General features: G+C 35.1%; 3 protein-coding genes across 3 annotated transcripts; 1 reads left to right on the forward strand and 2 right to left on the reverse strand.

The window, feature by feature from the left end:
* Nucleotides 1–289: 289 nt before the first annotated feature.
* LOC142174623 (uncharacterized) lies at nt 290–1417 on the reverse strand. Its single transcript, XM_075240454.1, has one exon. The coding sequence runs from the start codon at nt 1415–1417 to the stop codon at nt 290–292; it is 1128 nt and encodes a 375-aa protein (XP_075096555.1).
* Nucleotides 1418–7814: 6397 nt separating this feature from the next.
* Nucleotides 7815–8513, forward strand: LOC142174624 (uncharacterized). The gene is made up of 2 exons (XM_075240455.1): nt 7815–8039; nt 8190–8513. Exons 1-2 carry the CDS (start codon nt 7815–7817, stop codon nt 8511–8513), a joined length of 549 nt encoding a protein of 182 aa, XP_075096556.1.
* A 6010-nt stretch (nt 8514–14523) lies between these two features.
* Nucleotides 14524–16833, reverse strand: LOC107816776 (UDP-glucuronate 4-epimerase 6-like). The gene is made up of 2 exons (XM_016642520.2): nt 16393–16833; nt 14524–15983 (listed from the first exon to the last, which is right to left on the reverse strand). Exons 1-2 carry the CDS (start codon nt 16715–16717, stop codon nt 14947–14949), a joined length of 1362 nt encoding a protein of 453 aa, XP_016498006.1. The 5' UTR covers nt 16718–16833; the 3' UTR covers nt 14524–14946.
* Between the last annotated feature and the right edge of the window lie 9195 nt (nt 16834–26028).

A 26028-nucleotide genomic window follows, 5' to 3' on the forward strand; every position in this document is an offset into this window, starting at 1 on the left:
TGCGCATCCCCACCCAAACGACATTCTTCTCGTTTTTCAGAGTAAACCATGTGCTTTCATGAAATCTTTTTCGCATCCCTCCGTGCCTAGTCCCTAGCGTGTGTGCATATTCCAATAGCATTGTTATCTTTTAATGAGCATAATATCACGTGTCCATCTTGATTACTGGAAAGTTTTTGTTGTTTAATATAGCATAATTGTACCTCGTCGCTAGAGACACCCTCCTCCCTTTGGATTTGATGGTCGATCAAGATGACATGCCTCTTACTATTTCTATTCTCTTTGCTTCTTATCTTCTGTCCACCTTTATCCTTAAACTTGGACATTGCATCTTATCTTCATTAACCAACCTCCTTCCTTGTGCATCTAGCTGCCAGAATTGTTGGCACTCGATCTCTCTATGATCTAAAGCATAATTAGCCAAATGATCAGCTAGCTTGTTGCCCTCTCTATGAATATGTGTAACTGTGTAATTGCCCCCACTCATTAGTTGCATCATTTCCTCTACCTGCTCAGATATGATCCATGGTGGTTTCCAAATCCCATCCATTATCTTTTTTAATAACATTGAGTCAGTTTGAAGCCATACATGAGAGTATTGTTGTAATCTGCAGAACCTTAGTGCTTCTAACATGGCCTTCGCTTCAGCTACTGTGTTTGTTGTCTCCTCAATCTCCCTCCCTACAGACTTGACTATGTCGCCATTTTCATTTCTTATGCAAAAACCTATTGAGCTCCTGCCTGGATTTCCCCTCGATGCCCCGTCTGTATTAACCTTTAGCCATCCTGTACTTGGTGGTTCCCACATGACTTTGGTAACTTTAAGTTTAGGAGTGAAATTTTCCATCATGACTAGAAGGTCTTTCCATTTATGAGGTACCATGTCCATCCCTGGCTTTCTCAATTTCACCAATGCCTGGAGATTTGATGACACTTGATAAATCACCCTGCTGGTTGTCACAGCCTCACCATACTTCATACTATTTCTTCTTTTCCAGAGTTCCCATACTACGCATGAAGGGAGTGCTTGCATTACCGGTTTACGCCTTAAGCAAACATTTGCAGTCCAACATTTTGTGATTGCTTGGTGTAGTGTAAGTCCTTCCACAGCTATTCCTGCCCTCGATAGAAAATACTTCCAAGTTGTCTTTGCAGTTTCTGATCTAAAAAACAAATGCTGAAGAGATTCCTCATCAGGATGTGCACAACACCAACATTTTGATGGCATGCAGTAGCCTACCTTTTTCAAGAAATCATCTAAAGGTAACTTTGCTTTCCACACTTTCCACATGAAAAATGCTATTTTAAAAGGCAGTCCCTTTACCCATATCATTCTATAAGCTATTATTGGTTTGTCTCTTCTTCTCGTATAATCCCATGCTGACTTAACACTGAAATGTCCTCTTGTTTCCAGCATCCAACAAGGCACGTCAAGAACCTGCTGAGGTGAAGGTGGTTTGATTTTCTCTAGAATGTGTACTTGCTAAGTCTTCAGGAAGCAATTCAAATAGCTTGTCCACATCCCACCCACCATCTAAGGTAACTTCATGTACATATTGTACTGTTTCATCTATGCCAAAGTCCTGAGGAACTAAAAAATATAGTGCCCCAAGACCTGTCCAATTTTCAAACCAAAAAAGTGAGGATCCCTTTTTTGTTTGACAAAAGATTTGATGTTCAATAAGATCTCTGCATTCCAGCATTTTTCTCCAAATATGAGACCCCCTTTTCCATGGAACAACTACTGAATTCATTTTCTTACAATATTTCTGACATACAAAAGAGCTCCATAGGCTTGGTTTAGTTCTGAAATTCCACCACAACTTGCTGAATAATGCTTTTGTTACATCATGTAGTGACCTGAAACCTATTCCTCCTTCCTCAACTGGCATGCATAAGGTATTCCATGAAGCCCAATGCCTACTAGTTCCTCCTACAGAGCTGCTCCAGAAAAATTGCGCAAACAATTTGTGCAACCTATTTATCACATATTTGGGAGGGTTTACAGCTGATAGTAGGTGCATAGGCATGCTTTGCAGCACATGGGATATGAGAACTGCCCTACCCCCTACTGATAATAATTTGCCCTGCCAGGATTGCATTTTGTCCATTACCTTAGTAATTAGGGGTTGATAGTATTCCAGCTTTCTCCTTGCATAAAAAATAGGACAACCTAGGTATGTGATCGGAAATTCATTTCTATGAATGCCTGTGATCCTTTCCACCTTGCTGACCACATCCATGTGTGTTAAATGATGCAGGTACACAGCTGATTTGGTCTTGTTAATAAGCTGCCCAGATGCATTTTCATATGCATTCAACACTTGTATAATCAGCAACAGAGAAGTTTCATCAGATGATGAAAAAATAATCATGTCATCTGCATATGCCAAATGATTTATTTTTGGACTCCACTTTGGCATTCTAAATCCACAAAAATACAGGTTAGTATGAAGTGCATTGAGGCCCCTAGATAATGCTTCCGCTGCCAAGATAAACAAAGTTGGAGATACAGGATCACCTTGTTTTACTCCTCTTGAGGATTTAAAGAAACCATGAGCTTGACCATTGATTAGAATAGAATACCAATTGTTTGAAACTAATCCAAAGGCAATCCCTATCAACCTTTCTGAGAATCCCATATTTCTCATTACCTTTGTTAAGAATAGCCAAGATAATCTATCATAAGCTTTGGTCATATCTAGCTTCAGGATGACATTAGGTCCAGCCTTTGTTCTAAGCCTGATGTCAGTGACTATCTCCTGAGTTAAAAGGATGTTTTCTACTATATTCCTGCCCTTAACAAAACCTGACTGTTCCTCCGATATCAGATTTGGGAGAAAGTTCACAAGCCTTTCATGTATGACCCTCGATATGACCTTATTTGAAAAATTACTTAGGCTTATGGTTCTTAGATCAGATAAAGTGGTAACTTCTTTTTTCTTTGGTATCAGAACTAGGTTTGTGTGTGTTATGCACTTTGGTAGCTCATGACCATTGAAAAAAGCCCTCACCATGTCGAACAAGTCATCCCCTATTATGTCCCAACAAGACTGATATAGCTTGCCTGTCATACCATCTGGCCCTCCAGCACTATTACCATTAAGTCTAAATACTGCCTCTTTAACCTCATCTTTTGTTGGTTGCTTAATCAATTCTGCATTCTGATCATTGTTCATCAGATTAGGAACATGGTCTACGATCTCAAATAAAGAGGGAGAAGTTGTTTCTGTGAACTGTTCCTCGTAAAATCTGATAGCCTCTTCTGCAATTTCTTTTTCTTCTTCAATCCATGTTCCTCCACTACCTTGAATTCTGTTAAGCTGAAGTCTCTTCCTCCTACCTCTCACTTGTGCGTGGAAGAAATTAGTATTCCTATCCCCTTCCTTGAACCAAGTCATGCCCGCCTTTTGTTGCCAAAATTTCTCCTCTAGTGCAAGACATTTGATTAATTCTGCCTGAACCTTTTGTAGTCTTTCCCTGTTCATCCCTGTAGGATTTGCTTCAAATTCTGCTTCGTGAACCATCACTACCTCCTCCATGCTTGCTATTTTTTGGAAAATATTTCCAAAAGTAGCCTTACTCCACAATGAAAGGGCTTTCTTTAATTTTTTTAACTTGTGATTATGAATAATAAAAGGATTTGCATTGAAATCGGCTGTCCAGTTGTCTCTCACCACGTCTTTAAAAGTTGCATGTTCCACCCAAATATTCAAGAACTTAAAAGGCTTTTTTATTGGTGGAGTCTCATTATCACACTTCAGATACATTGGACTATGATCGGAACCAGTCTTTGCCAAATGTTGCACCTCTATTCCTGGAAATGTTTGTTGGAATTGTAAATTGGCCAAGCATCTGTCTAGTCTTTTGAATATACAGTCTTCCTCTGCTCTTCCATTCCACCATGTGAATATGCTACCTTTAAATCCAAGATCGAAGAGATTGCAAGTGTTGACGCAGTGTCGAAAATCATCAATTTCATTCAATGACACAGGTAACCCCCCAAACTTCTCTTCTTCGTCCCATATTACATTGAAATCTCCCCCTACTAGCCATGGTGCATTCATATCCCTTGTCATTTCATATAATGAATCCCATAGTTCTATCCTCTCAATTGCATCACATTTAGCATATATCAAAGTTATAACAAACTCCACATGCGATTCAGTATGAACCAATCGTAGTGTTAATTGTTGCACCATATTGTATATGACAGTTACTTCAAATACTTCATCTATGAATGCCCAGATCTTGTTGGAAACATTTGAAATTGCTTGTGCAAGTCCTATCTTGTTTCTGTACCTTTCCATTTTTTTTGCTTGTTGCTTTGGCTCCATTAATCCTACAAAATCATAGTGATTTTTCCTGTGCATTTTTGTCAACCTTTCAAAGGTGTGCTGTGTGTTGACTGACCTTATATTCCAAATGAGAGCATTCATTACTGATTGTAGGATTTAGTTAGCGTTCTCCTTGTGTGCACCCCAGCTTTTGGTACTGCAAAATTATCTTTTTGTTGCTTTTTCTTACCTTTTGCTGCTGCTTTTGCCTTTTCCACTTGCATAGGTGACAAGTCACCTTGCCTTGCCGCATTCATAAGGTGTTGGGTAGTTGATTCTTGATCCATGTCGTATCCTGATTTACCAGGTTCTCCTTCTTCATTGTCTTCCTTACTTCCTGATGTATCTCCAAATGCATTCCTTTTAGGGACCAAAGCCTTCTCTTCTCCTCTTTTTAACAGCTGCAACTGATTTTTCTCCATTGTGACAGTAATATTTAATATTTCTTTTTTATGTCTTGGTTGTTTCTCCTTGTCTGTTATGTTGTGTCCTTGTGGGTCTTCTTGTGATATCTGAATTTGATCATCTTCTGTTCCTCCAGGATCATTTACCTCTGGATCTCTTCCTTCATAGTTTCTAATTTCTGTGATTTCAGTTGTATTGTTGTCATTGGCTTGGTGCTCTCCATTTACACTTTGTTCATCTTCTTCTTTGTCCTTCTCATTTGGTTCTTCATCAGCTTGGGCTCCTTGTGGTACTTCGTTCTCCTCTGAATCGTATTCCCTTTGTGTATCCCATAGCCTGCCTCCACAACCTTGCATTCTTTCTTTAAATGTAGCAGATTTTGACCCTTCTGCTTGAGAATTTGGAGTTTTATTAGGTACCTTGTTCACTAATGTATCTTGTGATGGGATTTGCTGGCATTGTTTATTGATCTTCACTATTCCCTCTCCTGTTTTATTCTTGAAACTTCTTTCTACCCATAGTGCAGTATCGTTTTTTGCTTTTGATGTCTCATTTCCATTGACTAGACCATTAGTCGAGCTAATCCTTGATGAATTAAGATGAAAAAGTTGTGCTGCCGGGTTTAATTTTCCCTCATTATTGACCGTATTTTTTGGTTTTTGCTTTGTAGATGCATGGTTATGAAGTGTTGTACTGCTTGTTGCTGCATTATCTGTCACCTTTGCCAATTGATTAATATGTTCTTCCTCTTCCTCCAAACCTTGTAATATTGCAAACTTGTTAGCTACTTGAACATGATCATTATCTTCATTGTCTACAGCCTCCAATTCCTTAACACTGTTGCTTTGTGGTTCTGCTTGTCTCTCTACAATGCTTGTACCCTCTTTATTGTTATTGTTTTCAAGCTGCTTAGCTGGTGACATCTCCATTCCATTATTACTAAGACTAGTATTTTGATTTACTACAATTCTAACTCTGTTGTCCTTCACTTCCTTCCATTGCTCTTTTGCTGTAACAATCACATTACCCACGACCTTTCCACTAGATAGCATCTTTATAGGTTGTGAGTTATTTATGTCTTGTTTCTTAGTTGTATCTGCTTGGTCATCATTATCCTTCTCCACATATAATTCAGGGTGCATCCTCCAGCATTCAAATTGATCATGTCCTTGAAGTTTACAATGTCTGCAATATTTAGGCATCATGTCATATTGAATTCTCACCCATTCAGTTCTTGTTGTTCCTTTAGCTTCGTTGAATATGTCCATCCTCACCTTTTTAGGCAAATCTGCAAGTAGATCAACTAGTACCTTCACCCTAGCACAACTAGGTCTAGTTTTGTTAATTATAGCCATGTCTAGATGCATAGGTTTACCTACTGCTGAAGCTAGAGAAAATAGACATTCCTTTACAAAAAAGGTTGGCAATAGACCTGGGAATGAGATCCAAGCCATTGCCTTGGGTGTTTCTTCATCTGCTCTAAACTTTGAGTCATAAATCAAAGGCCTAAGCTGATATTGATAGTCATCCCTGTCCTTTATGTAATGAGTTTTTGATGAGAAATGAAGATAGTCCTGCTTTAATGTCATTCTAATCAAAATATGTCTATCCCTTAGAAATCCAATGTTACATTCACCTTTAATTCCGCATTGAATTGGTATTAACTTACGCAGTTGTTGAATTTCTGGGCTCCCATAAGAACATTTACCAACTATTGCATATTGTAGTCCTTCGATGATATCCATCCTTTCTACTTCTGCTTCTGTGAACTGAATAACATGTTCTCCATTTAATATTGTAGGTGTACGAATAGTAATTGGCTCAACTTCCTGTTGCTCCTGCATTGCAGCATTTAAAGTGCAAGGTTTCAGAAATTTGGAGTAATCCATCGGCTTATTTGTGATCCCTGATATTTGTGCCATGTTTAGAGGAAGTTGTGTAGGCAGCGCAGCCACCAAAAATGGCTGGCCACCTTCCTGTGTGTCCATTACAGTTGTAATTCTTTAACACTTTTCTTACATGACAAAGTTGCAGTATGTTTGCAATAAAACGAAATTACTGTAATTTGAATTTGCTTCACGCAATCTGTTGTACAAATTGAATGAGGAAATCTGTGTGCTACAGTAACTCGTGAAACTGAAATTAAGATCTACAAAAATTGACTATAGATCTGAAGTTGAAAACAATTGGGTATTACTCGTAAGGAGATTATGTAACTTTTGACACCAATTTGGTTGTTTCCACCACCGGATTCCGGAGATATGACCGGAAAATGATGACGAAATTACTGTTCAGAGATTTTTCTAGAGAGAAGGCAGAGAATTATATATTTGTCCTTCACTTGATTTTCTAGCACTCTGAGGGATGGTTATGACATTAATTTTCATGACATTGATAAATGCATTTTTACTCATAATAAACGTTATCTCTCTTCGGCTACATTGATTAATGGTCTTTTTGTTGTTGACTCTATTCCTAAACCGTTACAACCTAAAGAACTGAATTATGTTGATTTACCAAATAAGAGAAAACGTTTTTCTGAATTGAGTGAAACATATTTATGGCACTTGCGTTTGGGTCATATAAATCTAAACAGAATTTCAAGGTTGGTCAAGTATGGACTTTTAAGTTCATTGAAAGTGGATGCACTACCAACTTGTGAAATCATATTTAGAAGGAAAAATGACAAAATGAAATTTTCCCTCAAAAGGAAATCGAGCAAGTGATAAGTTAGAGTTAATTCATTCTGATTTGTGTGGTCCAATGAATGTCCAAGCCAGAGGTGGTTTTGAGTATTTTGTGACTTTCGCATATGATTACTCAAAATATGGATATATTTATTTGTTGTGTCGAAAGTCTGAATGTTTTGAAAAGTTCAAAGAATTTAAGACTGAGCCTGAAAAGTGACATAATAAATATATCAAGACACTATGATCTGATTGTAGTGGGGAGTACCTCTCTGCGGATTTCATTGATTATTTATCAGAATGTAGAATTACATCTCAATTATCTGCACCTGGAACTCCATAACAAAATGGTGCAGCTGAAAGAATAAATAGGACTCTTATGGAAATGGTTAGATCAATGATGAGTTATTCCGATTTGCCTTCGTCCTTTTATGGACGTGCCTTAGAAACAGCGAATTACGTTCTGAACTTAGTTCCTTCAAAGTCAGTACCTTTGACCCCTACAGAATTGTGGACTGGGCGCAAGCCTAGTCTACGGCATATTCGAGTTTGGGGTTGTCCGGCACATGTGCTGAAAGGGAAAATGGATAAATTGGAAGCAAAAATGAATGTATGCGTGTTTGTAGGTTATCCAAAAGGGACGGAAGGTGGTTTATTCTATTGTCCTAAATAGAAGAAGGTAATTGTTAGCACAAATGCCAAGTTTCTTGAAGATGACTATTTGATAAACCATGTTCCTAGAAGTAAACTCGTTTTACAGGAACTTAGCAAAGGAATGGAAACTCAGTCATCTGAAAAACAAAGCGACCAGATGCAAACCCCGAAAGTCGATTTTGACATACCATTGCATTTTAGTAGTGAGAGAAATGTCAATAGACTTAATGTCCCGCAAGAACAAGTGCCCGAAGTCATACTACCACAAAGTAGTGGGAGTTATGTTGAGCAGACTGCACAACAGGAAGAAGTCGTTGATATCCCTGTGGATAGCATGGAGACTCAGGTTCTTGATGATGATGTGGTTCAACCACAAAATCAAAATGATGTAGTTGCAACTGATGTAGTATGTAGTCGTAGTGGGAGATAAATAAGACAGCTAGTTTGTTATACGCTATTGGGAGAATCATATGATAGGATCCCTGAGGAGCCTACTTCCGAACCTGTCAATTACGACCAAGCACTACATGATAAAGATTCCGATAAGTGGGTTGTTGCTATGAAATCAGAGATAGAGTTTATATACTCTAATCAAGTTTGGGATCTTGTAGAACTAGCTGATGGGGTTAAACCCATTGAATGCAATTGGATCTATAAGAAAAAGAGAGGTATAGACGGAAAAGTGCAAACTTTTAAAGCAAGGCTTGTAGCGAAAAGGTTTACTCAGGAAGAAGGGATCGATTATGAGGAAACCTTCTCGCTGGTAGCTATGCTTAAGTCTATAAGGATTCTCTTATCCATTGCTGCTCATTATGATTATGAGATTTGGCAAATGGATGTCAAGACAGCCTTTAATGAAAGTTTTGATGAGTGCATCTATATGATGCAACTAGATGGTTTCATAGAAAGTGGCAAAGAACACATGTTTTGTAAGATTAAAAGGTCCATTTATGGACTAAAACAACATCTAGGGCATGGAACACTTGTTTTGACAAGGCGATTAAAACTTTTGATTTTGATCAGTATCTTAACGAGTCTTGTGTATACAACAAATGGGATGGGGACAAAGTGATGTTTTTAATCTTGTATTTAGATGACATATTGCTCATAGGAAATAATGTGGGCATGTTGGATTCAGTTAAACAATGGTTGTCCATGTACTAGGAATTCTCTCACAAGAAAAGGATATTAGGCTTATCCCAGACTCTTTATATTGATACAATACTCTCTAGGTTTAGCATCCATGATTCCAAGAAAGGATTTATCCCTTTAGGCATGGAATTTCTCTATCTAAAAACATTCTCCTAAAACTGATGAAGAGATAGAAAAGATGAAAGTGGTACCCTATGCATCTACTATGGGGAGTCTGATGTATGTTATGTTATGTATGAGATCTGATATCTACTTTGCCGTTGGCATTGTTAGCAGATTTCAGTGTAATTCTGGGAGAGAGAATTGGACAGTGGTTAAGCATATAATCAAGTACCTGAAAAAGAGTAGGGATTACATGCTAGTCTACCATTCGGATGAACTTATGCCTATTGGGTACACTAATTCGGATTTCCAATAAGATAAAGATTCTAGAAAGTCTATCCCAGGAAATGTGTTTACTCTGGGAGGTGGAGCCATAAGTTGGAGGAGCATCAAGCAAACTTGTATTGTTGATTCCACCATGGAAGCCAAATATGTGGTTGCCTCTGAGGCAGCCAAAGATGCAGTTAGGCTCGGAAACTTCCTAAGAGAGTTGAATATGGTTCCCTCGATTCAAGCACTAATAATACTTTATTGTGATAATAGTGGTGCGGTTTCAAATTCAAAAGAGTCGCAAAGCCATAAAAGAGCAAAGCACATTGAGCATAAATATTATTTAATTCGTGAGATAGTGCAAAGAGGGGATGTAGTAGTTACCAAGATTGCATCGGAGAACAACTTGGCGGACCCGTTTACTAAGAGCTTACCACAGAAAGACTTTTGATAGGCATGTAGACGGAATGAGTATCAGAATTGTAGACGTATGATTATGAGTCTAAGTGGAAGATTGTTAGGATATACTATAAACCATGCGTATTGTTATAGTATTCTTTATGGAACAATTGTTTATTTATTTATTCAATTCAATAAAGTTTTATTTTAAATAGATCATGTATTTGTTTGTGTGTTCGTTGCTTATATAGTAGATGATTTAGTGTATAGAGTTTAGTTTATACACGGAAGATTAAATTATCGATTCTTATAAGTCATAAAGTTTATGTTCACAATCTAATGATGGAATTGGACAAGTCATCAGAATGGTTATAGCACAAGATTAAATATAATTTATCTTGATTATGGGAATGGTTTAATTCCAACTTCTTGTGCTAGTACATTTTATGTATTGAACGGATCAAGTAGAGATAAGTATTTTATACCGACTTAATAAAATAATTTCTCTAGTCCATTCAATGTACTTATACTCTTAATCTTGATATAATTATTATTAGTTGTATATATCATTTATTATTTTGATTTATTAAAAGGAGAGATTCTTTCGTGGGTCAATAAGCCTGGTAAGTTGGACAATAATAATATACATTGGCGAAGTAATAATTAGTTGATAGAATCCATGTCTCAGTTTTTTGGGATTGATGATACTCCTCTATGAAAGCTTATAAGTTTTCATGTGTAAACTCGGCCGGTGAATTTTGTATCCGACACATGAAATAAGTAAAGTGAAAGTCTAAAGGAAGTAATCAATAAATTGAATTATCAGTAATTTAATTTGATTGGCTAGTATCTGCATCTTAACATGGGGAGTTAAATAAAGTTTTATGGAAGAATTTCGAAATTGAACTAAGGAGTACAATTACGAATTTTTAGTGGAATAATTCGTAATTTATTATGGTAGAAATTAATTTCAAAATTTCGAAATTAATTCCATAATATGAAGCCTTGCTAATTAAATTTGGTGGTCCATATTGTGCCTAAATAATATGAAATAAAGGAAACATTTCCTTAGTGGAAGAAGCAAACCTAACAGGTTTTGGAAAAAGGTTTTAACCTAAAAAAACGTAGTTATATATACATGGTATATAGCTAGCCGTTTTTTACACTGAAAATCAGTATTCTTTCTTGAATTTCGCCCATCCGAAGTTCTCTATTTACAGTTTTATTTGGGTAACACAGTAGAAGACTGTGGAAGGTTACTGAGGTCTTGCAATTCTGGAACTGGAGAAGGATATCTGCTTTGTTCATGCTTCAAGAGGTAATTCGTATAATCTCCGTATGTACTAATTATTTAATTCACACGTGAATAAGATACTGTGATTGCTTTCGCTGCGATATATAATCTAACAAGATCATCGGAAAACACTTACACACATTTTCGGTATTTACACTAGATCATATTCCCTCTGTTCATTTTTAGTTGTCCACTTTGAACTTTTTACGCCCCTTAAATAACCCTTCATAATGATAGCATTTTAAAGATTCTTGGAAAATAATTTTACAAGTGAGTAATTAATGATAAAGGTAAAACAAGAAAAAGAAAATTAATTAATTTGCTAAAATGAACAAGTAAAAGTGAAAATACATTTTTAGTATAGTGGACAAGTAAAAGTTATTAAATAATAAAATAAGTTTATTATTTATTTTAAGTGACCTATATTAACTTATTATAAGTTTATAAGTGACCTATATTAACTTATTACGATTAAATAATAAAATAAGGTTGACAGTGCATACCAAATAGTAATAGTTCACGATATAAGTTTATGTGCAAACACATATTATGTCGTACATGTATTGAGTTGATGTTAATATCACGTAACTTTTTTTGTGCATATGATATGATAGGTTTCGGTAGAGTTGAAGGGAAACCTTGAAGCAATGATAAAGGTGTCTCCGTGTGATCTATATAGGTCATGGGTTTGAGCTGTGAAATCAGTCACTAATGCTTGCATCAAGATCGGCGGCCTATATTACACCCCTTGGGATTCGGCCATTTCCTGAACCTACATGAATGCGCGAATGCTTTGTGATCCGCACTTCCCTTTTGTTATGATAGCTAAGGGACTAAAGATGCTCTCTAGCTATACGACCTTATACGGAGAATAGTTGTTGCAAGAAGTTTATTAGTTTTGGGCAAAACAAGTAGGAAGGTATGCTACTTATTATTGTCCTTCCTTTCCAATTCTTTAAATCACGAGAAAGGGATAAGACACAACAGAAAAGTACAAGAGTAAATGTTCTTGTCTTGTAATTGCCTAGTACTGATATATCCTATGTGCAGCTTCGGTTTGGTTTTAAGGAATCTCTTGTATTTTCTCTTCTTCTTCTTTTTTTTCAATTAAGTTTTCAAAAAGTTTTTTTTTCTTTCGCTTGAGGGACCAAATCGCACATATGAAGGTTAGATATATTTAAATCAAATCATTCGGGGAAAAGAACTAGAATATAGAAATGAGTTTTGGACACTAAAATTGTCATTTTTCCACGTTGGTTTGTAGAGGTGGTAAAATGGTTAAAAGAAAACAGTTATCCATCCATATTATCCATCAAAAAACGGGTCGAATATGGATAAAGAACCATATTATCTACTTAGAAAATGGTTAACCAAATGGATAAACAATGGATAACTTATGTGTTTAACTTTTACATTTGTAAAGCCTCATATTGGAGTTCCTCAAGTTTGGAAGACTAGGAATTCTCTCACAAGCTAGTGATCATATTTAAGAAGTTATATATAATATGAATATCCATATTATCCGCCGGATAAACCCGTTTTTATATGTCTCAAATACAGGTCGGGTCGGATAATTTATCCGATTTTTAAAATTATCCATTTTGACCCACTCATATCCGACCCGACCCACCCGTTTGCCAGCCCTATTTGTGTTTAATAGGAACACCTTTATTTGAGATAGAGTGTTCAATAGGTATTAGATTGAGTTTAAGTCTTACTCAATTAGACCAAATTGAATTATTTAGATTAATAAATTAATATGTTTGTGCAACGACATTATGATTATGATTATGGTAGATCTATAAATATTTGATGAACCTTTACATTCTAATTAATATGAATTATATGTCTTAACTTATACGAGACAATATACTTTTGAAGTGGGACTTCCTAACACATTTTTTTAAAAGTTCTTACACTAGCATCTGTAGAATCTAACGGAGTATCTAATTTTCAAATTAATTGTAGTTTAAGTTTTAAAATAATCAAGTCTTGTTTTCTAAGACGAAGTTGACCCACATTCTATCATATGTCAAAAATAATTACATTGAAAAAAATTAAATTGTGTCATTTAAATTATACAAGAGATTTGCAGATGTAATGGAATATTTAGGGGTGTCAATGCATTTTTAAAAATTGACTAAACCGAATCGTGCCGTATCGATTATTAGATTTCTTCAGATAAAATCATAGGGTTTTATATAAACATATAACCATACCGATAAATTAAGTAGGTTTTTTTATTTTATAAAAATAATTGAAATACTGAACCGTACCGAGTAAAATTATATATGAAAATTTCTTTCATAAAAAATAACAAAGTATTAAAATATTTTTCTTGGGCCTTTGGATTATGGAAATGGCTACAAGTCAACAGGTAAGTAAAAGGGAAAATATCATTTTTAGCTTGCTACATAAATTATTTACATTTAGTCGTCACAAAAATGCATAAACTTTTTAAAATAAGAGCGACTATACAATGTCATTTTCCTTAATTAACACCCAAAGTCCCAACTCCCAAGCCTAATTTGCTAATCCTGTTGAAACTAAATTAGTTACAATCTTGAGTAGTAAGGTATTCCAATGATCTTGGGTAGCCAACCCAAGTTTTTCTCATATGATTTAGATTAATATCTTTTAGTTCATTTAATTTATATTGTTCTTGTCTTTGCTTAATTTGTTTTATGCTGATGTAGACTAGAGGGATGAATCTCACATTTATTCTGGCCATCTTTCAAGTTTACTTGATTCATCACCTTTTAAACAGTAAAAATATCATTAAAAATTTTGCCGAAGTCCGGCGCAAAGCATGCATTTTATCGCGTTGTAACTTTTACTAGTGAGTCTCATGATGTTTTAAAGAAAAAATATCGAAAATAAACCGAATCGTATTAATACCGAAGAGAAACAGAGATGACTGAAACGATTTTAAAAGGTCTAATTTTAGTTATAAAGAATAGAGTAACTAAAAAATTAATATGATATATAAAATAACCGGCCAAATCGAACCATTTAAGCCACATGTAAATATGAATTTCGGAGAATTTTACTTATCTCCAATCAATGAATGCATCTTCTAGAAGATCTCATACCATCAACTTGCTATTTAAAGGAGAAAAAGAAAAGCCAAAACTCCTTTTTTAATCTTTAAAATATAAAAACAATTCAAAAGATCACGAATAAAAAATCAAATAAATAATTAAACAAAGCAAAAGAAAGCATAGAAGAGAAACTCGATTTAATCATCATTGCTATTCCAACTCATTACAATTGTTGATTTGATGGAGAGGCTGATCTGCACTAATTTTTTGTACAGAATTCCAGCCTATATTTCCTTTTCCTAATAATCCTATACATACAAACAAAGACTACTAAAATATTTATTACAACCCCACTTCACAGATCTACACTTGCCTTCCTTTCTCCCACTTGGTATATTAAAATCATATTCCTAAACTAATTTCTAAAAATATAAAAATACACTTTAATATATTCAAATACATCAATAAAAAGGGAAAAAAGAAAAGTGTAAATAAGTGAAAAAAAACAAAGATCTTTTTCGCTTTCCATATGTCTAAGCATTCGACTACAGAATTATATATCCAGGCGAAACAGCGCAAGATGATCTGAATACCACAGTTACTATTTAATCTTCGGAGTGATCATTAGGGGAGTTTAATTCCTTATTTACCTTTGATTGAATCCCATAATAACTCAAATACCACTTAACAAACTTCCTTAATCCACTTGACAAATCTGTGGTTGGCTTATACCCAAAATCTCTATAAGCCAAAGAAACATTAGCATGTGTAAATGGGACATCCCCATTTCTTGGCATTTTAATCACATTCTTTTTAGCCTTCACATTTAATAAACTTTCCAAAATTGTCACCAATTTCTTCACAGACACAGGTGAAGTGTTACCCAAATTATACACCCTTAACTGCGCCGGACCTTTCTTTTTTCCGCCGCTGCCGGTGCTCTTCTCCGCCGTGTCAAGTGCCCCGAGACACCCTTTAACGACGTCGTCGATGTACGTGAAGTCACGCGCCACCTCTTTATTATCTTGTGTTACGTACACATTTATTGGTTTCCCTTGTGTCATATCCTTAGTGAAGAAAAAATAGGCCATGTCTGGTCTACCCCATGGTCCATAAACAGTAAAAAACCTTAATGCAGTTAAAGAAAGACCGTAAATATGGTTATATGTATGTGCAATTTCTTCACCAGCTTTTTTTGTGGCGGCATAAAGGCTAGCAGGTTGATCCGTACGATGATTTTCAGAAAATGGTACATTTGTATTTAACCCGTAAACCGAGCTGGACGATGCCCAGACGATCGCGGGTTGAGGGTTCGCTAACTTGGCCGTCTCCAACAAGTTAACGAACCCTGCTATATTCGACTTAATGTAAGACTGTGGATTTTTCATCGCGTACCTTACACCCGCCTGCGCGGCCAAGTGAAGGACGTGTGTAAATGGAACAATGTCAAATAGTTTGGATAACAACTCGGCGTCATTTATATCACCTTCCACGATAAAGATCTCGTGTTGCGCCAGTAATTTCTGGCGCCCACGTTTCAGTGATGGATCGTAATATGAGTTGAAGTTGTCTATTCCCAAGACTCCATCCCCACGCTTCTTCAATGCCATTGAACAATGAGAACCAACAAACCCAGCCGCACCTGCAACATAACATAAGCAGATTCAGTATTTAATCTCTAAATTCAATTTTATTTGAAAATCTCAACTCGAAACATACATAAATAACAACAAACTCAGTTAATTCTGACAAGTGGGAGTCTGGGGATGACAGAATATACGCAGTCTTACCCTCTATGTTGCTCAGACTCTCCAAAATATTATCGCACTTGTGTCGGATTCTCCAAGAATACACTATTTTTGGAGGACCCGACACGTAGCTGATGACATTTTCGGAGAGTGTGAGCATCATAGTTTACCTCTACCATGTAAGGGCAGAGAAATCTATTTTCCATAGACCCTCGAAATAAAATAATTATTTTTAAAATTTTCACCTATATATCTTTGATCTAAATTAAATGAAATCCTTTAAGCTATACATTTGGTACTAACCTGTAACCAATACGGATAAACCATTGGCACGTCTAGGAGTGGAAGAGTGGCGGACTTGTTTTTCCCAAGCGGCGCCGCCACCGTAGAAGGCGGAGGAGAGGAGGTTATGAGTGGTGGTGTGAATATGATGATGTGAAGTATTTTCTGAACTTAAAGGATGGTAATTTATGGTAAAGAAAAAAATTAACAAAAGAGCTACTAAAAGAGTAACCCTAAAAAGAAGCTTAGAAGAAGCTGCAATAAGTTTAGAGCTATTTACTCTTCGAATATAGCTATTATATCTCTCTAATTTCATTACTTTGCTTGTATCAAGTGAAGATGCCATTGTTTCAAGAATGAAGTGAAATTGAGGAACTGAGAATGGTATTGGGATTTGCTTTTGTTGAGCTTGTCCCTAAGGAAAAGAAGTGAAGATTAGAGCATTATATAAAGAAAAAAATAGGAGAAATGATTGAGGAATGGAGAGAGGGATAAAATAAAAGAGTGGTGGACCAAAGAAAGGGGGAGAGAATTTTGGGATTGTGTTTGTTAGATACCACATTCTTTTTTTAGTATATAGATTTGTTTGTCATTAGTTAAAATAGGTAAATACTAAAAATAACATCAATAATAATAGTAATAACAATAAACTGAATTATATTTATTTTAACGTTTTTTCTGTACAAAGTAGGAGCAAGGTTACGTGTTTTCTACCCTTCTCAAACTTACTTATAGGATTATACTGTGTATGTTGTGGTTGTTGTTGTTATTTTACGTGCTTCGAGTGGTGAACTTTGGTTATTATACTGTACTAGCTTAATACCAACAGCAAAACTGAAAATAATAACAACCATCTAGCTCGGGGCACGAAAGCAGGAGCCTGAGCGTTAAGCTTGCTTGAATTATTATTATTATTATTATTATTATTATTATTATTATTATTATTATTATTATTATTATTATTATTATTATTATTACTTTTTTTTTTTCTTTCCTTTTGCCTAATGAGTCAGCTTTGATTGTTTGTTTTTTCTTTTGTTTTTTCCCCGAGAAGGGCCTAACCGTTTGTCACCGACAATATATTTTACTAGGTCTTTTAATACATCTCTGGGTAGTCCGTCTAAAATAATTATATTCCCTAATTAAATATACAAAAAAATATATATTAATTATGTATAAAATATATATATTATATATAAGAAAAAATTTATCAGTTATTATTTTGGTGGGCGGCTATACAGTGTAGATTTCTCTATATTTTACTGTTAATAGGGTTACTGGTTTACTTATGATTTGGATCTTACTTTGGTTCAGACAGATTACTAGGTTTTTTGTTTAATTTGCTTTTGTTTTGCTCTTTAACTTTACTTGGAAGTTTATTCAGTGAATGAGTCAATAGCTGAGACAGCTTTCTATAACGATGTCATTTGCTCTTCGAAAACAGCTACAAACATATATTTGGAGTATAATATTTGTTTTAATATATATTATAAGTATCATCGCTCAAAACAAATACCACAAAAAATATCAATTTCAGACAATAAAAAACCTTAAAACTGATATAACTTCAAAAATTAAGCGCACATATAAATCAAGTCAGTGAAATCTAGGATTTTCATGTCATGTGTGATCAGTTACTTTTAATCTAAAAAATTTACTTCCTGAGATTGGATGCTCAATTAATAATATATATTATTACTAGTTTTCTATATAAAAATATAATGTAGGTCCATTTTTAAGTCAATTTGTAATAATAAATTAATATTTTTTACGTAAAATCTTAGATGGGTCACAACGTCGAGTCATGGCCGGAAATCATGCATCTTAAAACCGAAGTTTCTTGGCAATTCTTTAGCTCTGTCATCCCCATTCCCTCATCAGACAGACAAAAAAACAAAAGAAATTTTAGGACCAAAATAGATTTTTTTCCTTAAAAAGTCAGTCCGACGAACAAAGTATCCCGCGATCATGCACGATTCGGGGAAGGGTCGCACCCCAAAAGGTATGAAAACCCTAATGCAAGCATTAGTGACTGCTTTACGGCTTCAACTCTGTAACCTATATGTCATAAAGCGACAACTTTATCGTTTTTTCGAGACTCCCAAAAAATAGATATATATATAAATGAACTATAAATAAATAATATTTGAGAAAAGGCAAAAAACAAATAGTATGAATGTAGGGGGGGTGAAGGGGGAGGTTTGGGACTCTAGAAAAGAGAGGGTTTTTGTATTTTTGTATTTATTTTGAAGGGTATCCCTAGGAATAGCACACGTAATAGGAGAGCCCACAGCTTTCATATTGGATTAGGCTATGGCCTCTATTTCTTCCTTTCACATTAGTACTGAAAATAAAGTTGGTGGAGTAGACATATTGATATTGACTTTTGAAGGGTTTATCCTTTGAAAAAATTGGAATATTTTATCTGTGGGACTATACCTTATAATATGGTGAGAAATTGAAGGCATGCTAGCTTGTCCTTAATGTACAAGTGGACTAATAACGCGTACGCATAATTTTATATTGAGCGACGTCGATCTATTATCATAATTCGATTTATTAGATAAATTTAGGTCTATGATTATATTGGATTAGGCATTGATTTTCATTCGTTTGGAGAAATTTTCACGGACTTCTCTAAAATGCACATTAATTTTCGTACATGTATATTGCATTATGTATATTTAAATTTGTTTTAGAGAAACATTAATATTGACCTATTATTAAAATATGTGCGTGAAGTATTACACAAACTTAATAAGTTGAAAATGATGAATGATATAAGCAATACGATAGATATACAGATTATGCGTGTGTTTGTAGAAAGGAAAATATTTTTCGAAAAATATTTTCTAATTTTTTCATGTTTGATTGGTTTAAATATTTTGGAAAACATTTTTCTCATGAACTTATTTTTCTTCAATTGGAGGAAAATGTTTTTTCTATCAAAAGAAGGGAAAACATTTTCCAAAACTCATTTTTAATCTTCTCTATCCTATTCTCCATACCCACCCCCACACCCCCCACCCAACCCAACCCAACCCAACCCTACCCTCTCACTCTTTCCCCCCAAACCACCCCCGCCCCACACCCAACCCAGCCCCTGCACACACCCTCACCCCGCCCAAAAACCGTACCCTCCACCCTAAAAATCATTAAGAGTACTTTCTTTTTTATTTTAATAAAATAAGTATTTTTTTCATAATGTAAAAGAGTTTTATTTCATTTTAATAACAAAAATACTTTCTTTTCATGATGTAGAAGTATTTTCTTTAATTTCAATAAAATGATGTAATAAAAAGTATTTTCTTTCATTTCAATAAAGTGATGTAAGAAGTTTCAACAAAAAAATACTCATACTTTTTTTCCATGATGTAGAAAAAGTATGTTCTTTTATTTTAACAAAATGAGGTAGCTAGGAAGGAGGCGAAGATGGCAGTGACGGAGGCTAAGATGACAGCTTTTGCTCGTCTGTATGAGGAACTAAGGAACAAAGGTGGGGAGAAGAAGTTATTCCGACTCGCTAAGGCGAGAGAGAGGACAACTCGGGATCTGGACCAAGTGAGGTGCATAAAAGATGATGATGACAAAGTTTTGATGGGAGATGACCAGATTAAGAGGAGGTGGCAGACCTACTTTCATAAACTTCTAAGTGAAGAAGGGGATCAGGATATTATACTTGGGGAATCGAGGAATGCCGACAGTCACCATGAATTAAGTAATTGTAGGGACATTGAGATCGATGAAGTCATGGAGGCAATGCGTAAGATGAGAAGGGGCAGAGCTACCGGGCCAGACGAAATTCCGGTTGAACTGTGGAGGTGTGTGGGTAGAGCAGGCTTGGAATGGCTTACTGCATTGTTTAGTGTTATATTCAAGACTAATAGAATGCCTGAAGAGTGGAGGTGGAGTACAATGGTCCCGTTGTATAAGAACAAAGGTGATGTCCAGAGCTGTAACAACTATAGGGGCATTAAATTACTAAGTCATACCATGAAAGTTTGGGAGAGAGTGGTAGAAATGAGAGTGCGAAGGACGGTGTCTATTTCAGACAACCAATTCGGGTTCATGCCGGGACGATCTACCACAGAAGCTATCCACCTTATTAGGAGGATGGTGGAACAGTACAGAGATAGGAAGAAGGATCTCCACATGGTGTTTATTGATCTGGAGAAAGCGTACGATAAGGTTCCTAGGAAGGTCTTATGGAGCTGCTTAGAGGATAAAGGGGTCCCGAGTAACTATATTAGGGTGATTAAAGACATGTATGATGGAGCTAATACTCGGGTTAGGACAGTAGGAGGCGACTCTGAACACTTTTCAGTTATTACGGGGTTGCACCAAGGGTCTGCGCTCAGCCCATTCCTATTTGCCCTGGTGATGGATGCACTGACTCATCATATTCAAGGGGAGGTTCCATGGTGCATGTTATTTTCTGATGACATTATTCTAATTGACGAGACAAGAGGCGGCGTCAACGAGAGGCTAGAGATTTGAAGACATGCTCTTGAGTCTAAAGGTTTCAAGTTGAGTAGGACGAAGACGGAATACCTCGAGTGCAAATTTGGAGTTGAGCCGACGGAAGCGGGAGTTGAAGTGAGGCTTGACTCTCAAGTCATTCCCAAGAGAGGTAGTTTCAAGTACTTTGGATCGATTATTCAGGGGATCGAGGAGATTGACGAGGATGTCACACACCGTATAGGGGTGGGGTGGATGAAGTGGAGGTTAGCGTCGGGAGTCTTGTGTGACAAGAAAGTGCCACCGTTACTAAAAGGTAAGTTTTATAGAGCAGTGGTTAGGTCTGCCATGTTATATGGAACTGAATGTTGGCCGGTAAAGAACTCACACATCCAGAAGATGAAAGTAGCAGAGATGAGGATGTTGAGGTGGATGTGCGGGCATACAAGGATGGATAAGATTAGGAATGAAGATATTCGAGAGAAGGTGGGTGTGGCCCCCATGGAGGACAAGATGCGGGAAGTAAGACTCAGATGGTTCGGGCACATTCAGAGGAGGAGCACTGATGCACCGGTGAGGAGGTGTGAGCGACTGGCTGTAGTGGGCACGAGGAGAGGTAGAGGACGACCTAAGAAGTATTGGGGAGAGGTGATCAGACAGGACATGACGCGACTTAGGATTACTGAGGACATGGCCCTTGATAGGGAATTATGGAGGTCGAGCATTAAGGTTGTAGGTTAGGGGAGAGTGTGAATATTTCTACAACACAATAGAGTGAGACTATCCAGTTAGGAGTTAGACTAGGAATTCATTGGTCGTATATTGATGTAGGGCTTTACCTTCTAGTTTTACTATACCAGCCATCTATTTCGTATTTCGTATTTCGTATTCTGTATTTCATATCCCTTATATATTGTTGTTATTTTTATTATGCATTTTTATGGTACTAATATATCATCTCCTATTGCTTTTTTGAGCCGAGGGTCTCCTGGAAACAGCCTCTCTACCCTTCGGGGTAGGGGTAAGGTCTGCGTACATATTACCCTCCCCAGACCCCACTTGTGGGATTATACTGGGTCGTTGTTGTTTGTTGTTGATGTAGTAAAAATTATTTCTTTCATTTCAACAAAAAATTACTCGTATTTTCTTCTCATGGTGTTGAAAAAGTATTTCTGTCGTTTCAACAAAATGAATACTTTCTTTTCATGTAATTATAGAAAGAGTACTTTTTTAAAACCAAAAAAAGAGTATTTTCTTTTTAGTTATGGAGCACAAATTTTAACGTTGTTTTGGCGTGAAAAAAGTAAAGCAACAAATTAATTCCTTGGTTTTATGTGAAATTCTAAAAGAATAATTAAATTCTTGAAGAAAATAAAATCCTGAAAATATTGGGTATTTGGGTTAGCTAGGGTTGGGGGATGGCGGGAGGCAGAGGAGGACCCATGATTTGAGAATAACGGGGGCACCATCAAAAACATTGTAACAGGCGGGTTTTGAACCCACATCGTGTGACAAGGAGCAAGGCTTATTCTTAGAAGAATACCATTGCTGCAAGCGTAATTTTGTTAATGAGGGTGCCAAGAAAAATATTTAAGGGGTCCTCAACGTATATACAACTATGTATATATAAAGTTTTTGTCAAAATTAACGGGTTCACGTGACCCCTCAAGCATGACTGTAGGTCCGCCTCTGGCGGGAGGGGGGTGGGAGGGAGCACATAAAACATGGGGATTTGGTTAGGGGGGAAGGGAGTGAGGGAAGTATCATAAAAATTATTTTTCTAAACAAAAAATTTCTACTCTCTAACCAAACACTCAAAAAAAATTTCCGAATTTTTCTTTTCACTCATCAACCAAACAAGAAAAAATAACTTAATAAGTAATAAAACCACTCATTAATCAGAAAAAACATTTTTCGTCAAAAATATTTTCCTTCCTACCAAATACACCTTATACTTGCTTTCTAGTCGAAGTATCTGTTTCCACTGATGAGAGTCAGACACAGTATATTATTTATTTTTTTTAATTAAATATTCCCGTAGGGACACAATATATTATTTTTAAGTTATACAGAATGTACAAAACAATGAATCCAAAATTTCCAACTCTTCCTTCCACTGATTGCTGATAATATTCTCTTATCAGCTATCATCAGTTCATCTCTCTCTCACACACACAAAATGTCGGTAGAGACTAACATTTTAAAGGAAACTTCATAGCATTGTTATTGTAATTACGTATACTTCTGGGGCTTTAGTGTAATTTGACTAAAATTAGTTTCCTAGGCCGACAATATAGACCGACATGCTTATAATTGTACGATGGATACATTCCTCCCAATTTTATGTTCGTCTTCTTTTGGTCCTAATTTAGACTTCTCTCATTAATTTGTGGCCCTTCTAATTTTTTTTTTGGTCAAGTATAGAACTCAAATTTGAATATTTTTATTACACACACAAAAAAAAAAAAGACATACTTTTCATGTAATTACATTGGTGAAATATTAGCCTTTTCTTTTAATATTATTTCATTAAGTATGCTAAGATATTAGTTAACTCATAGTTCGAATCGTCTATATTGGTATATGTGAAAATTTTGATCTTTTTATAATTCTGATTTCATTGCAATTATCGGATGGTTAAATCACCTAACTCGTTTGTATTGTCTAGTTTTCTTACTTTACGGCTTGTTTGGATGGTTGTTACTTGTTACATATTGTATTGTATTGTATTGTTGCTTTAACTATAATATTTGTTTTGATTATCTTACATTTTATTATATCGTATTGTTAAATCTGTCGTTTCATAACGAAAAAAATGTCATTTTATATAACGATCGATTTGGTGTGGTCGCATCCTTACGTTATTTTTTCTCATCTTACCCTTCCTTATTGTTAAATAATTATATTTTATCCTTTATCCTACAGTTTTATATAATAATTCTACCTCGTACCCTATTTTTTCTTTGTAATATTGTAAATTTATTCTTCATATTGCCGGTACAAAACATCACGAAGGACGACAAATGATATAATCTATAAACATTGAATTCATTAAAATAATACAATACGATATAATATAATCCAATACGATATATATTATGAAACGTTACGTAACAATCATCCAAACAAGCTATTAGTTTTTGGCTCTCATTTTTGTCAAAGAATAGTTTTTACGACATTTTGTCTTGGGCGCAAAGCATACAAACCATTTCATTTCATTAGGTCAAAATATCTACATAGGCAAATTCATATTTCACACCTCTTCCGTCCCAAAACTCAAAAAATTAAGGGCTCGTTTGGCCATAAAAAAAATTCTATTTTTTTCGAAACTTTTTGCACTATTTTTTCGGAAATGTTTTGCACTATTTTTTCGAAATTATGTTTGACCATGAAATTTTTAATTTTCACTTGAAGATGAATTTAAGAACTTTTCAGAAATTTGAAAAACTCCAAAAAGCTATTCTTTAAAATTTTCACTTCAGATCATTCACAGAAATGCAAAAACAGCCTAAAATTATATTCATGTCCAAACACAACTCACTACTAGAAATTTAGCAAAAACCGACCAAATTTGGTCGGTTTTTCAAAATATTTTATATTTTAATTTTTTTTACGAAACCGACCAACTTTGGTCGATTTTTTAATTAAAATAAATAAAAATTAATATTAAAAACCGACCAAATTTTGGTTGGTAAATTCGGCCGTTCATTTTAAAAAAACGGACCAACTTTGGTCGGTAGTTTTATTTTTTAATAAAACCGATCAACTTTGGTCGGCTATTTTCATGCGAAAATAAAATTAAAGAGTATAAATTAAAAAAAAACAATCTTAAAACAAAATGCTCCAATAGTCTAGTGGTAAAATAGTATCCTGCCACAGTACACACCCCGGTTCGATTCCCAGATGGTGAATCTTTTGATTACATAATTAAAATACCGACCAACTTTGGTCGGAAAATACCGATCAACGTTGGTCAGTTTTTTTTTTTGCAATATTTTTTTGAATTTAATTGACCGACCAACATTGATCGGTAATTTCTAACCAACTTTGGTCGATATTCTTTCTGACCGTTAAATACCGTCCACACATAAATTGTCGCATTTTGGTTGGTAATTGGCCATAACTGACCAACTTTGGCTGGTTTTTTTTGGTTGATTTTTGGCGGATTTCTAGTAGTGACTCTAGTTTTCAATTACCATTTTCACTTTTTTCTGAAAATTTACAATTCCTATGTCCAAACGCACGCTAAGAGTATTATATAAAAATTGAGGCGAGCTTTGTAATATTAATAACTTTAGATATCAAAGTGCAAAAATAAAGATTTCCTATTTCAAGAAGAGTCTTGTGTGGTGGAATAGACCAATTGGTACAATGATTAAAATGACAATTTTCTTTGACTAAGGACCTGAGATTCGGAATAATTAGTTGAATATTTGGGCTTCAATTATTTAGTTCGTTGAGATATTTCCCATACTATTTACACGACATAGAGAAGACTATTTGTTGATTATATAACAATTTTTCGAAGATTGTTGGGTGGTTGGACATAATTTCTCCATCCTAATCAAAAGTTTTGGATTCAAAATATTAAATTTTATAAAGGAGTATTATTACTTTTAGCCCGCGCCAGAGATTATTTATATTCGGTAATCGAAATAGTGTATAAAATTTGTATATAACATACAAAATGTATATATATACAATATATATATATATATATATATATATATATATATATCGATTATTATTTTGAGAGCGGCTATGCAGTGTCATTTTCCCTTATTAAGATGACCAAAAATGCATTCAAGAAAAAACACCATATATTTGATCAAAAATTGCACCTATTTTTGACCCTATTTTTGACGGTCTTAGCAAAATGTCATTATTTTTTACTTCAACACCATAGTTCTTTAAGATTTAAAGCTTGAAATGCTTATTTGGTGGTAGAAAATAGAAGGTTAATTATCCATTATTAATAAAATCGTTTGAATATTGATAATTTATGCTTAACTATGTAGGTCAAATGCCGGTTTAGTGATTCACCGTAAAAAAACTCATAACCCTTGGATCTTAGAAAGTGTTGAAAAAGACAAAATAAGCCTTTTTGGTTTGATGTTAATTGACTAAAAATGATTGGGGATTGTTTGTGTTGGTATTTGGAAACTTTGTTTTAAATTTGAGATTATTTGGAGCAGATTT

This window comes from Nicotiana tabacum, chromosome 20 (assembly GCF_000715075.1).
Source record: "Nicotiana tabacum cultivar K326 chromosome 20, ASM71507v2, whole genome shotgun sequence".
Classification (NCBI taxonomy): domain Eukaryota; kingdom Viridiplantae; phylum Streptophyta; class Magnoliopsida; order Solanales; family Solanaceae; genus Nicotiana; species Nicotiana tabacum.